The following is a 13,737-nucleotide window of genomic DNA, read 5'->3' as shown; positions in this document are numbered from 1 at the left end:
AAAAAAAAAAAAAAAAAAAGATTCAAAGAAGCCGAGGGAGGTTATAGCATCACACCACTAAATCGGTCAGCTAACCCATTCATCTGCATCGCTCCCGATTCCGAGAAAAGGATGTTTTCCACGACGAAATTCGGTCCGAACCAACCGGCTTCAGGGGACGATCAAAGTTTATTTTTGTGAAGGAGAAAAACGGTGAAAATCTTTTCTTTTGGGAAAGTTAAGTTGCCACCGGGATTTGGTGGATATGGTTAAAACCTCTTCAATAGGAGCTAGGGAGGTACTATAGTTCTTCTTGTTGGTATAGTATAGACGGATGGGATTTTGTTGAAACGCGCTAAGGAGCTCGATGGTTCCCTGTCCACTATATATGGCTGTCTGATTGTGTAGACGTCATAGTTTATCCGTTCTCGTTTCAACTTGTTTCTCGTCTCTTTTAACTAATCTTATTGCTGTAAGGCCAAGTTTGCCACTTGCTAAACCGGTGTATGGAGGTAGATGTCCAACATTCACAGGGGTATGACTTGGTAGAAATTGGAAATGCCGAAATAAGTAGTAATCGTAGTAAATACAAATCATTTATCTTTCCTTAACTCCTTCTAGATGGGGAAGCTCATGCGCGTCTATACACGCCTAGGGACCATGCAGCTCGGAGGACCGCCAGTCCCCAGGCCATTCCAATGCTGTCGCGAATCACATTCAACTTGCTTCCAGTCACTTCTCTCCAGCCAACTGGAACTTCCGCCACTGGGATTCCCGAGAATTCAGCAAGCATGAGCATTTCCACGTCGAAAATCCATCCCTCCGAGTGCATATACGGGATGATATAAGGCAGCGATGTTCGGGAGAACAATTTAAAGCCGCATTGGGTATCTTTGATGGTAGCAGTCTTGGCAGGTGTCAAAAGCCATAAGATTAAGTGAAAAGAGTGCATCAGGAAATTGCGTAACTTCGACCGCTGTATAACATGTCAATTAGTCCAGATGCCGCGACAGGGTTTAGTGCACGGAATTGACCGAGTAATTCACAGAGGGATGATTCTCTCACCTTAACAACAGCTTCACTCCCAACCATATGCGCTCGGGAGCCCACCGCTACCCCACGGCCTTCGGTGTCCTCGATGTCCTGGCAAGCAGTGACAAGTTTCCCAAGATCCTGGAAATCACTAGCTCCGTCGGCGTCGGCAAAGACCACATATTGACCCCGGACATGTCTCATGCCGTGGGTGACGGCGCCTCCTTTTCCTCGGTTCTCAGACAGCGTCACGACTCGAATTGTCCCTGGGGGTATGTGAACCCCCTCTTGAGTGCCTGGGGTCCAAGGACCAGCATAACCTTTGGGGTGCAGTGAGAGTTGATGGTCTCGGGCAAAACTAAACGCCATCTCTTCAGTTTTATCCCTAGACCCGTCAGATACAATGATTATCTCCCAGCCCTTCTCGGTTCCAGGACCTGTCGCTGCATGGCCGTTCATATTCCCATTGGCCGGTTTCCGCTGTCGAATTGTCTTTTCCTCTTTGGCAATACCATTTTCATCAATAGTATTGTGTAGCGTTCCATATGACCGCTCTAAGTAGTTGACAGCTTCTTCCAACATGCCCCCAAGCCGTTTCTCCTCATTGTAGGCTGGTATCACCACGGACATAAAAAGGTCGGCTTTTTCAATAGTTGATTGATCGGGTGTCCGATTGGGGCGCTTGGACAGGGAATCTTGCCAGCAAGGTAATTGCTGGGGTTCCGTGATTGATCCATCCGTCGACAGTGTTCGGTATTTCTTCTCTTCTGGAAAGGGTTCTCGGGGTACAGGGGCGACGAAAAAGAGCGCTATGTAAGCCTGCACACGTATGCGAAAGAAAGAAGGCCAGTTAGTCAATCTTCATAAATAGCCCTAGGGACCAATTGTATCATATAGAAAGAACACTGTCAGGAAGGTAGGATATAAGACACATGGCACTTACGAGTACGAAAGCCCCGAGCAGAGTCGCGATAAGAGCGGCAAGGAGAATATTTGGGGGAACGCTGGAAAGGAGCTGGGCGCATTGAGCGCAAACCTCAGTCCACGGTTCTTGTGACATGGTAGAGTCGAACAATTGTAGATATTGAGGATACGTTGTCTGGTACAAGTATAGTATGAGCTTAAGCGCTCAACTGAACAGGGACAATCCGGACTTGGCCAGCCATGCGACACGGAGCCTGTCTTGGAGAAAGAACTACTATGAAAATCGGACAGAATGATCGAGGAAGAGCATTATGGACGGGGACGTCGAGATGGATGGGGGAGACGATGTGAGGGGGAAACAAGCGGACATATCTCCGACACGTTCCTGTCGCCAGCTTGGCCTTTTGGTGTTAGTGGATTCCGCTGCGCGGGTACTCATTGGAGGATTTGGGGCGGTTTGGCGGCGGATGTTCGTAAGGCACCCCACAGTTTTAGCGTCCCACGATTCTTGCGATGGATATCCAACAACGTAAGCCTTTAGGTCTGGAATACTAGTTGCTGGTTTAGGCTAATTAACGACGCCCCTGTCCATTAGAATCCTTTTTGATTCGATCTGAGAGTATTGACCAGCACCCTTGCAATAGTTGAAAAAATAAATCGCAGATATTACAGAGCTAACTCTTGTCAAACATTCCATACCAAGCTAATCGACACGCAGTGGAGAAAGGAAGTATATGTGGTTCAAGATAGTACACTATTATAGTGGGCGAAAGCTGCGCCTGGGATGTATTTGCAAGTTTCCGCAGAAGCAACTGTAGGTTAGCAACAATTCCCATTTCACCATAAATGGAGAAATTAGGATACGAGTCTTAACCGGGCTTGGAAGTAGCCGCGGGAGGGATGTTTAATATAAACCTCCCCTGTTCATATATTCATTTCATCGTTTGGCGGTCGGCCGAGGAGTATGTGTCCTGATCTTTCCTTGAATTATAGCTCACACACGTCGACATTATCATGGTGGACAGTAGAGAAAGTGAAGAAAAGTAATGGTCTCAAGAGCCCGATAAAACGCAAACGATGTTTACCAATTTTCAATCTACCGCGGTCTTCCTGGTCAACACGGCTCCCTAATGACATAACTGTATGAGGCAGTGCACCCATTTGTAAATGAAGAGCCACATAGAACATGGCAACCAGATTTGAAGCACCCTTCCTACTTACAAGGCTCCGAGCCTTGTCAGGGCTGACGGGTGGACGAAGTCCTTGCTGATTGACCAGATCTGGTGGCCTTTAAACCTTTCACTACAGACCTAGACTTTGCCGCTTCAGCGAAGGCAAGTTGTTCGCCGACCAAGGCTAACAATGCGGGTATTCTACTGACGTAGTATGCAACACACTGCCATCATTAAAGGTGATGTGCACGTATTTATGCTGGCTTCGAGATCTGCCCAGGAGTCATCGATAGCACGCTCTGCTTGAGACATGGCGGCGAGTCCGATCCAGGTTAGGGGACACAGGAGAGGACAGAAGAAGCGGTGTCCACGCAAGGGAAGGCAACTGTCCAGAGTCTTATTCTTTACAAAATCATTTGGGACCGATACCCGATAACCTTCAGCAGTCCAAGCGATAAACTGTATGCCCAGAGACAATGTTTCTATTCGTCCTTGGCTCGGGTAGACCGGGGATAGGCGAGGCTCGGTCGATTTGGCACGCAATGACCCATCCCCTTGACATCTAACGGTCGTATTTGCTGGCATCCGAGCACCACGAACTATACACTGAGACATACTAGTAAGCTGACGCATTATCGGCAAGACTCCTAGTGTAGAAAGAGAGACAGGCTGGTTGCTCTGTTCAAGACAACCTGGCAGGATAGGTGTAACTTGTGACTTTTATACCTAGGCGAGTATGAAAGACAGTTTGCAGAATTGACTCATAACAGAAACTACTGACTGTTGCGTATTAGTACCCACAAGAGGCTCGAGGCTCACGCGCGTTGATGTTTGCTGGAGCCAGGAATGCAAGTCGATGCGGACAGGTGGTGCGAGTTGCTTGAACTAGCCAATCAGGGGACCCGTGACAATCGGCAGGCGATTTAGGCCGTCAGGCAACTCTTCCAAATCTGAACTACGATACCCGTGTCTATCGGTAACTTTCCAGAGCACAGCCTTCTCGACAATTCACTATTAATAGCACGGAATCGGATCGCATTTAGAATGGTTGGTGGATTATTAAACAATGAGATAATTGCAACGGAAGTCTACAAGGATTGATCGTTGGGTATTGGCAAGCATTTAAATTGTCGGTGAACATCATGGTCATTGTCAGATCCACGAGGATAGATCGCAGAACTGGTATGGATCGAGAAGTGCGTCATAGAACAGCATCATGGGTGCGCCACATAATATGTGGCGCTACCACTGGTTGGAGCGGTTCTGTTCGATTCTCTTCACGTCCTAGACGATCGGTATATCTCGTAGATTAGAATTGATCTTCAATGCAGTATCCAGATTAGTTATCGTACATTGGTGGGATCCTTGAAAAAGGAAAAATAAAATAAAATAAAATAAAGGTTGGTTGTTTTTTTTTATTATTTTTTGCTTTTTTTTACCGGGCGGGAGAAATTATTCAGGGATCAACCGGTAAGCTACAAACACAATAGTCTAGAAGGCAACTGAAAGGCGGGCTGACTATCCGGAAGTGGCTTGCTTTGACTTGGGAATATTAGGCATTATTAAGTAAAGTATAACCCCAGCCAGCTTCGGACGATTTCCTGCTGCCCCTCTCCGCCTTCAACCTCTCTCTTCAACACCATGGTTGTCACTTTTTGCTCCATATCTTAACTGTTCTTATTTTTCACTCTTTGAGTCACGTCGTGATATTCCTATAGTTGTGGGTTTTCTTCGTGTGTCAATGCACCGCGTCCCGATCTAATTTGTTCGTTTATCTACTAGGCAGATGGATGGAAGATGAGGCTAGTTGCCTAACCCATAATATTACCTCCCTCTTTCCTTCATAAGTAACCTCTTTGTCCCAGGTAAGCTTTTGAATATTCTCTTTGTACCATAATTAGACCCACTTTTTGTTATATCTCTCTTCTGCAACGTGCTCCAGAGCCTCCAATATATGAACATAGACTGCACAATTCGGGAGGCTCTGTGACTGGAACGGATCAACTCTTTCTAACACTCTCGGTCTTTCCTCGTATCAAGCAAGCTTGATTTATTTTTACGCATTTAGCATACTCTAATACACCCTTGGTAAATAAACAAGACTATTTCTTTCTTTCATTTTTCCTTTTTTCAATTTTTTTTTTTTTTAACATCCTGTTTCTCTTGAACCTGATATTTTCTGGAACTTCGGAGTTAAGCCGCTAACGGAACCAGATGACATATCGTCTATGCTTTTACCAACTACAATGAGCGACGATAATGTTGATCGGGAAACCTTTCCTTTACGATTCCGAGATCCTGTAAGAGACCAGCATTTGGGTTCTCCCGAAGTTGGAGTCGAGGCAGACTTCTCCAAGTGAGTAATTCACGCATCGTTAGGTGGCGTCTGTTAAAAGATGTGTCGAGGATGCCACCAGCCACTCACCGGCCATTGCAGCAAGATGTTGACCTTTTACGCAGGAAGCCGGTTGTACCATTAGTATCGGATGCTGGGTCCCCAGCAGGGTCATCTTCAACCAACCAGGCGCGCCACTCCACCAGTTCTTCCCTTTTGAAGAGACTTGAGTCGAGTGGTGATGTTCCGACTGGTTATCTCGCAGATGGCCTAAGTGACCCGGATAGCGTATGGGTATCTCCGAACAAGAGGCGCTGTCAGTCACGGCAAAGCAGACGGGGGCCATCCAGCGCCTCTCCCGATCGTCCAATCCGCAGGCCAATTACTGAAAGTCCAATGGCAAAGGCCCAATTCAACGAAACCGATACTCACTTTCGTAGTGCTTCTACTAAATCGCCGGGCGATCTCAATGGGGAATTTTCACAGACACACCACCAAAGAGACTCCAACCAGATTTTGAATGAAAGCCCACATATACCGAATGCGAACCTTACACAGGGCGCTATGGCTTCCGCGCCTATATCAAACGAATCTAGAGAGAGTTTGAGCCATGAACAGAAGATGGTTGGAGGGCACTCTGCGGTAGCTGGAGGTATAGAATCAACTGGGATCATCTTACAGCCAGAAACTCATCCTATAACAGAAGATCAATTAGCCAATGAGGTTCGAGGTATCTACGCCGGGCTCGTCATGGTGGAGAAGAAGTGTATCGACATCGTCAAACAACAATTTGTACAGGAAAGCGAGTTGTCCCATCAGCAATGGCAAGCCTTGATCGCCCTACATCGAACCTTACTCCAAGAGCATCACGACTTTTTCATGGCCTCGCAACATCCGTCGGCTAACCTAGCTTTGAGAAAATCGTCAGAAAAGTACAATGTGCCCGCTCGTATGTGGCGCTACGGAATACAGACATTTCTGGAATTATTACATCGTCGACTTCCCGAATCCCTCGAACACATGCTGACGTTCATTTATCTGGCTTACTCAATGTTGACACTGCTGTTAGAGACCGTCCCGGCATTTGAAGAAACCTGGATTGAGTGCCTTGGAGACCTGTCAAGATATGGGGTTGTTATTGAAGAACGTGGCTTGCTGGATCATGAGATCTGGGTTGGAATTGCAAGACATTGGTACAATAAGGCAGTAGATAAGAACCCTGATGTCGGCAGGATCCAACACCATCTCGGGGTTCTAGCGCGGCCCGATATTGTCCAGCAGCTGTTTTACTACACAAAATCCCTGGTTAGTGTGCGTCCATTCCCACGCACCAGGGTGAGTATCCTGCGCTTCTTTAGCCCGCTCTTGCAAGGTCCAAGAGTGATTGGTTACCCCCATGTCACGACCGCCTTTGTGTCCGCCCATGGCTACCTTTTTACGCAAGCTACTACAGTTCATTTCATTAAATCAGCGGATGAGTTCTTGTTATCCTTGGAAAAGTATATTCCCCGAGTGGGCGTGACTTTCAGAATGCAGGGAGTTTACCTCACTTCTTCTAATTTTGCGGCAATGCTAGAATACAGTAACAGTGATTCTCTCCTATGCGCTGAATTTCACCAAGTGGCTACGGAGCATCCAAACCCATTTGAGAGCCTCGCTGCTGCCGAGGACCCCGTCACAAGCGCCCATGAGGCTGTGACTAGTTTCCTTGCACTTGGGGCTCAAAAGGATCTCTCCCAACTGGCTTATGGGTCTTCCCTTGCTTTTGAGACGTTCTCCGTTATGCTTGAACATGTTAACAACATGAATCTATTCCCCGCACTCCATACCTCCCTGGCATTCCTATGGTGTCTGTCATATACCGCGTCTGGTATGAAATGTGTTGAAGCCGTAGTTCCTTGGAACAGAATTGTCATCTTCCTCAATATGATCATTCAACCGAGTTTTCTTCAAAGACTGGTTCAGGGTTGGTTGACCTCACTGGATGAATTTGACTTCAACTTGATCGAGGGGGCCGAGCTTCCTATCTCTAATGAAACAAGTTGGCTTCCGGAAGACTTCCTCATTCGTGGCCAGCTCTGGAGCCAAGTTTATTATCCTTCATCGTTCTTTGAGAATTGCCCTTCTGATCAAGATGGGCGGAATGTCGAACGAGAGTCCCTGAGTATCTCTAGAATGTACCGGTGTCTCTGGTTGGGTGTGAGACTGGCGAAGGTGTGTGCTCGTGGGCAAGCGAGAGTGTGGATGCTTTTACTGACATCTTTTAGTTCAATCGTTGGATATCATACGACCCTTCTTCGCGACAGTTTTCCCTGACGCCATTTGCTCTGGAACTCGAGACGGCTCTGAAATCTGAGGCAATTTCAGAACTCGAGAAGATGGTGGAAACAAAACCTGGTAGTGCTCTATACCTGGTAAGGCATAGGTTCCAGTTGCCCGGTCTACAAGACGGCGTACCGTGTCCTCCGTCAACAGGTTAAAATACATAATTCAAACATAGATATTCTTATGACAGGTCTGACGGAGTCTTCCGTGTCTTGTTTAGCCCTGCTAATGTGTTTAGACAATGGTTATATTAGCCAGGGCATCGTAAAGGGAAAACATAGTACGTAGAAACCCTAATAGTCATTGTTCCTGTCACGGGATTTCTGTACACGGAAAAGATTGTCAGGGTCGAGGAGAATTTCTGATAGAAGATGCTTAATGTTTGCCCGTGTGGCTGAATCACATACTACTCTGGCTTTACTACTATAAGTTGTCATTATATCTACAGTGAACTGAGTCAACTGACTTTCTACTGATTTGTATTATTGGAGACCTTTTGCTACTTGAGAGAAGACACCTTCTTATACTAAATGGTCACGAGCGACAGCAGGTTAGCCAGTCATATAAAGTGTTTCGAACTTGAAATCTCCCAAACCTTTGTCGCAATGGCCCAGAATGAACCTGGCCCCACACAGTTGCTACAGAGTCGCATATACTAACCTTGCTGTTCCCAACCTACTAGTCTCATTATTTGTCAAGTACATACATGCCGTGGTTCTGATTCTGTTCTTTCTGGTTACACCAACACTCACGAATCACACAAGGATGTCAACATTTGTGGTACGCCACTTCCAGGTTCTTTGTCTCCCTACTTGATGGACATTTTGCTAACAGTGTAATATACAGCAGTAGTGTCTTACATTGTGGAATCGATGCTCCTGAGCAGGATATTGGTGCTATTGATGTCGATTCACAGCTCCCTGGTGGCCTTTACATGTACATTGATAGGGTGGTACTTTAGGCTTAAATATGCAGCCCCCGACTCTCTACACCACTGGGTATCGGTACCAACGGACCGAAACAATATCCTTAGGACAGATACACAGACTACCTAGCAAGAGAGATGCAAGCGTGCCAAAGTCAACGTTTTCCAATAAAGAAGGCTCAAATCGACACAACCATGGGTACCGGCTCAACCGCATATTGTGCTTTAAGGCTAGGAATCCAACAGATTTATACTATCAATAATGACTGGAACATGAATTCTGGGTTTCTCAGGTCACTTCGGCTTATGCAGGACCTGGCATAGGTGAAGTATCTTCATTTTATGTTGTGGCTCCGCGAGGACACTCCCTGAAACCGGTGGAACCCAGAGACATATTAGCCTTTCCTTCTTCCTAGCACAGTCGATCTGTGACTCTGAGCAGCCCTCCATGATATGGTAAGGCTCAATCAGAATGTTTAATCCCAGCGAGCTATGATGTTTCCTCTACAAGCATTACTGCTTCTCTTCCCTCTGCTGGCTCTTGTTCATGGTGAGTACTCATGTTCTTAAGCGTGATACAGCCCTTATAGTATAAACGAACCCTCTTATTCAGCCGGAATGCTCTCTGCTCACTCACTAAAAAAAAGAGGGGGGATCGAAATCATCAAACCAGCCCAAGGCGATCGATTGAACGCCATGGATGGCCTCACAGTGAGATGGAAATACAACTCGTCACACGACCCTTTGGTGGCCGATTTCCAGATTGGGCAAGAAGGACACAATATTGTCCCACATACAATAGTCAAACTTAACGCCAGTTCTATTGCGTTTGAGTCTGAGCATGTTACAGGCCTTCTGGGTCCATCTGCATTCGTGAGGATATGGAACGCCGACTGGATAGACACCATGAGTGTTAAAGAACTCGCCAAAGTCAGTGGTTTTACCCTTACCACCGCGACTACCCTTGTGTCTATGACATCGTCGATACCTCTTACTACTATTACCAGACCAGGAACTGTTACTGGTTCCTCAGTCTCAAATGGCTCCCAGTCTATCACAGAAAAATCCAAGACAACGGGAACGTTGACAGCGATTCCCGATCCTATGCTGGAGGAAATCAGCCCAGCATTGCCCACAAGTGCAAAGGCAGGAATTGGAGTTAGCATATCCGTTGGGACGATCATGATTATCGCAGCCGCTGCCTTCCTTTTTGTGCGGAATCGCAGGAAGCAGGCCACTAGGGAAGATGTTCAAGCTGAGCTACCGGTTACACCCGCTCCGAAGAAAGTAGCAGTCATGTCTGAACCCGCAGAGCTCCAGTCAGCATCGACAACAAAGCATGAATCTTACGAACTGCCTGCATAATGGCCATGGTGGATGGAGTAAAGCTTTGGCATGTCTTCTCCAGGCGAGGCATGGCAGGAGCGGTGCAAGAATTCTGTTCCGTTAGGATAGTGAAAATGAATGTAATCATCATACTTCCATGTCAAAGATGCCTACATTGGGGACACTTGTGGAGTTTTATGATATTCGAAAACATACTCGAAACCAGGTACAACCCAGTGGTTTATAAAATGAAAAATGGATGAAAAAGCTTTCTCCAAATTGTACCTCTTCCTTATATTATTCAACTCTTGATTACATGCCCTTCCGTTTATCGTCCACTTGCCAGAACCTATAGATCCACTTAAGTCAAGTTACTATAATTCAGGTTAATCGAACAAAACCTCAGAATTCGAATCTCAAGCTGTTATGTTTATAAAGTCATAGACATAATTAAATACATCGATCAGCCAACAATGACACCAAAAAGCCCCTAGTCTCACAACACCTAGTAACCGGAGTTGCCGTATCCACCAGAGCGCTCACTGGATCCGTACGAATCACCTCGGTTGTTGGAACCGTAGGAATCAGAAGATCCATAGCTGTCATTCTTCGAGCCATAGTTGTTACCAGAGGGCCCGCTATCGTTGTCACGACGGCTAGAACCATAGCTATCATTCTTGGAACCGTAGGAATCCCCGGAGGATCCGTAGCTGTTGTCGTTGTCACGACGATCGGAACCGTAGCTGTCATTCTTCGAGCCGTAGGAGTCGTTGGAGGAGCCATAGCTATCCTTCTTAGAACCATAAGAGTTATTGTTATCATTGTCACGACGGCTAGAACCGTAGCTATCATTTTTAGAGCCATAAGAGTCATTCTTGGAACTGTAGCTGCTGTCGTTCTTGGAGCCATAAGAATCGTTCTTGGAGCCGTAGGTGTCGTTGGAAGAGCCGTAGCTATCCTTCTTAGAACCATAAGAGTTATTGTTATCATTGTCACGACTGCTAGAACCGTAACTATCATTTTTAGAGCCATAAGAGTCATTCTTGGAACTGTAGCTGCTGTCGTTCTTAGAGCCATAAGAATCGTTCTTGGAGCCGTAGGTGTCATTAGAAGAGCCGTAGCTATCCTTCTTAGAACCATAAGAATTATCGTTATCATTGTCACGACGGCTAGATCCATAAGAACTACTGGAAGTGCTGTGGTCCTTCTTGGAACCATAGGAATCGCCAGAGGACTCGTAGCTGTTGTCATTCTTAGAGCCATATGAACCACTAGAGGAGCCATGGTTATCCTTTGAGCCGTAGGAGTCATTGCCATTGTCACGGCTGGAGCCGTAGCTATCGTTCTTCGAGCCCGATCCGTAGGAATCATTCTTGGATCCGTAGCTGTTTCCGGAGGATCCGTAGGAGTCGTTGTCCTTGCGGTTGGTGGAACTGTAAGAATCGTTGGTGGAACCGTAGGAGCTGTTGTTGTTACCGGAGGAACCATAGCTGTCGTTGTCACGGCGGGAACCGTAGGAGTCGTTTCCTCCAGAACGGCTGGAGGAGTTGTAGGAATCAGAACCGCCGTAGCCAGAGTTTTCTGAGCGGTTTGAGGACTATGTGACTGTTAGTGGGGTATCGGTGTTTGGCCGGGCTTTGTATCTTACTCCGTAACTGTCGTCCTTGGACTGTAGCGTGCGATGGTGAGTTATTGTGAAATGTATCAATTGGGGTGAGGGGGTAGACATACACTGTACGAGTCATTCCCTACACTGGAGGACTGATAAACGTTAGTGCTGACAAGACTTGACTGAAATGCCAACAGGGGGATAGCATACTCCGTAAGAGTCATTGCCCTGGCGTGACTAGGAAGCATTAGCAATGTTTGAGAACAAGTAGTGAGCAATGAAATGAGCGAGACTTACGCCATAGCTATCATTTCCACCATAGCCGCCAGAGCGGCTGGAGCTCTGATAGGCAATTAATGTTAGTGCCCATCTTTACCATTGGAAGACGTGTGCGCAATGAACATACGTAGTCATTGTCGCGGTTGTTGTAAGACATTGTTGATGGCTTGTGTGTGTTGAGAAACTCGATTAGAGAGGAAGAATTGGAATGCAATTGAGACAATGTTCAGATATGGAAAAGGAATACGAAGGCAAGATGAGAACAAACAGACGCAAGAGAAAGCCGTAATGGCCATTATTTATATCTCAATCAGGGGGCATGAGGGGCAGCTCCATGTCGCTACCGGGCTTCCTCATCCAGGCAGCGATTTCCGGAGATCCCGTTCATACCCTTTCAGCTCATGAGGGGCAGAGGGAAGACCGCAATCACGCTATGCGCCCGTCCACAAATGAACAGATGTAGAGTGGGCACGATCCCATCTCTGCAGATCGAACGGTGTGGCAAAGTACGGCTGGGATGGAATGCGATTGGCCTCTCTTGGCACGGGTCAGGGGTCTGGTCCCATCTCTAAATTAGTTTGACCCAGAAGATAAGCCCAAACTACGTGAGTAGTATAAGGGATCAGCCACAGTTGGACCTTTTGCGTGATTTCATGGGGACTGTGGCGCAGTCCATTTAGGGTTCAATAGAGTGTCATTGACTCGACTCCGGTTCATTTTCCTGCACGTGAACATGAACTTAACCATCCTTTCATGCGAGATTTCCAAACTTTATCTCGGCGCCTGTTGAGGCCATACATACTAGTATTGCAGTGTGTCAGTTGCATTGACCCATTGCATTAGTATCACACGATCTCCTCCAGAGCTCTATTCCCCACTTGGTCAGCTGAAGGCAGCAAAAACCCAGACATCCAGACCCTTTGGACCCGGTATTAGCTCAACCATCAAAATACCACTAGAATTTGAGTTTCTTACGTATGTCTACGGCCCCTCCTTGTTCATTTCGCTTGCGGGGACTCTGCTCATGTCGTCTCTGGCCGACCGAGGGTACTCAAGTGTTGTGACGCCAAAAATGACATTAACCAGCTTTCAACGATATGTGTATAAACGTACTTGCAATTCGAACTGTATTAAGACTTGGTCTAAAGAGATTCGTTGATTGAAAGGGCGGTAATGGAGTTTGAGATCAGTTTCAACTCTTGAGTAACTATGCACGCCCTTATCTGATCAACTTAGCTATAACAACGTCAGCTCAATTGCAAGTTACTGTGCATGCGCTAATGAAAGCCAAGTTTTCAAAAATAATACATCGATTGGGTAATCGCAATTGAGCTGAGAGATATGCAGACGAAGATAATCTCTCAACCCTCCCGTCCATGTGGTTGATTTCTCGCGTGGATACCCTGTAGCGAACCCCACAGTTAGTAAAACTACTACGTATCTCAAGTCACCCCTCAGCCACACTTCTAGAAGAATCGCCGCTACTTCATCTGTGGACATTCACGACATAATGTTGTAGGGTCCTAATGCCATACTCGGTTCGGTCAAGGCCCCAGGAGGAGCAAGAGGCTGCTCGCTCGGCTCACAAAAGGCCTTGAAAGACAATACCTCAACGTCTGAGGGGTTTTTCTATATTAACATACTACCATAGTCTAATACCTCAGTACAGTGACAAAAGGACCTAGTGTAACTTGAATTAGGTCTATACTATGCTTTATTAACAGTATTGGATGCTCTTAAAACCCTAGGGGAGAGCTAGTTTCTTGAACTTGATATAAACCACGTCGGATGGCATCAAATTTCGGGTGTTAGCTACCTCGATGCAGATATA

General features: G+C 46.5%; 5 protein-coding genes across 5 annotated transcripts; 3 read left to right on the top strand and 2 right to left on the bottom strand.

Moving 5' to 3' along the window:
- Window positions 1–395: 395 nt before the first annotated feature.
- BDV38DRAFT_198708 (dolichyl-phosphate beta-glucosyltransferase) lies at window positions 396–2,340 on the bottom strand. Its single transcript, XM_032052410.1, has 3 exons — window positions 1,955–2,340; window positions 1,045–1,830; window positions 396–955 (listed from the first exon to the last, which is right to left on the bottom strand). The coding sequence occupies exons 1-3, from the start codon at window positions 2,069–2,071 to the stop codon at window positions 611–613; spliced, it is 1,248 nt and encodes a 415-aa protein (XP_031909027.1). The 5' UTR covers window positions 2,072–2,340; the 3' UTR covers window positions 396–610.
- A 3,013-nt stretch (window positions 2,341–5,353) lies between these two features.
- Window positions 5,354–7,922, top strand: BDV38DRAFT_287310 (uncharacterized protein; the record flags this gene model as incomplete). Its single annotated transcript, XM_032060829.1, has 3 exons — window positions 5,354–5,463; window positions 5,568–7,656; window positions 7,710–7,922. The coding sequence occupies 3 exons, from the start codon at window positions 5,354–5,356 to the stop codon at window positions 7,920–7,922; spliced, it is 2,412 nt and encodes an 803-aa protein (XP_031909026.1).
- An 82-nt stretch (window positions 7,923–8,004) lies between these two features.
- BDV38DRAFT_198918 (uncharacterized protein) lies at window positions 8,005–9,066 on the top strand. Its single transcript, XM_032052411.1, has 4 exons — window positions 8,005–8,047; window positions 8,259–8,317; window positions 8,450–8,547; window positions 8,614–9,066. Exons 2-4 carry the CDS (start codon window positions 8,298–8,300, stop codon window positions 8,820–8,822), a joined length of 327 nt encoding a protein of 108 aa, XP_031909025.1. The 5' UTR covers window positions 8,005–8,047; window positions 8,259–8,297; the 3' UTR covers window positions 8,823–9,066.
- Window positions 9,067–9,388: 322 nt separating this feature from the next.
- BDV38DRAFT_287309 (uncharacterized protein) lies at window positions 9,389–10,057 on the top strand (the record flags this gene model as incomplete). The annotated part of the gene is made up of 1 exon (XM_032060828.1): window positions 9,389–10,057. One exon carries the CDS (start codon window positions 9,389–9,391, stop codon window positions 10,055–10,057), a length of 669 nt encoding a protein of 222 aa, XP_031909024.1.
- A 321-nt stretch (window positions 10,058–10,378) lies between these two features.
- Window positions 10,379–11,907, bottom strand: BDV38DRAFT_198451 (uncharacterized protein). The gene has a single exon (XM_032052405.1). The coding sequence runs from the start codon at window positions 11,504–11,506 to the stop codon at window positions 10,469–10,471; it is 1,038 nt and encodes a 345-aa protein (XP_031909023.1). The 5' UTR covers window positions 11,507–11,907; the 3' UTR covers window positions 10,379–10,468.
- Between the last annotated feature and the right edge of the window lie 1,830 nt (window positions 11,908–13,737).

Source organism: Aspergillus pseudotamarii (genome assembly GCF_009193445.1).
Source record: "Aspergillus pseudotamarii strain CBS 117625 unplaced genomic scaffold BDV38scaffold_74, whole genome shotgun sequence".
Lineage (NCBI taxonomy): Eukaryota > Fungi > Ascomycota > Eurotiomycetes > Eurotiales > Aspergillaceae > Aspergillus > Aspergillus pseudotamarii.
Note: the sequence above shows the minus strand (reverse complement) of the source record. Positions and strands in the feature narration are given on the sequence as shown.

Excerpts from the sequence above, each read along its gene's own strand:
- BDV38DRAFT_198708 (XM_032052410.1), bottom strand. The coding sequence starts at position 2,071 with ATGTCACAAGAACCGTGGACTGAGGTTTGCGCTCAATGCGCCCAGCTC. Across the intron at positions 1,831-1,954 it reads TGCTCGGGGCTTTCGTACTC|GCTTACATAGCGCTCTTTTT; the intron begins GTAAGTGCCATG and ends ATACGTGTGCAG. Across the intron at positions 956-1,044 it reads GGAGTGAAGCTGTTGTTAAG|CGGTCGAAGTTACGCAATTT; the intron begins GTGAGAGAATCA and ends CATGTTATACAG.
- BDV38DRAFT_198918 (XM_032052411.1), top strand. The coding sequence starts at position 8,298 with ATGGTCACGAGCGACAGCAG. Across the intron at positions 8,318-8,449 it reads ATGGTCACGAGCGACAGCAG|TCTCATTATTTGTCAAGTAC; the intron begins GTTAGCCAGTCA and ends CCAACCTACTAG. Across the intron at positions 8,548-8,613 it reads CAAGGATGTCAACATTTGTG|CAGTAGTGTCTTACATTGTG; the intron begins GTACGCCACTTC and ends TGTAATATACAG.
- BDV38DRAFT_198451 (XM_032052405.1), bottom strand. The coding sequence starts at position 11,506 with ATGGTTCCTCCGGTAACAACAACAGCTCCTACGGTTCCACCAACGATT.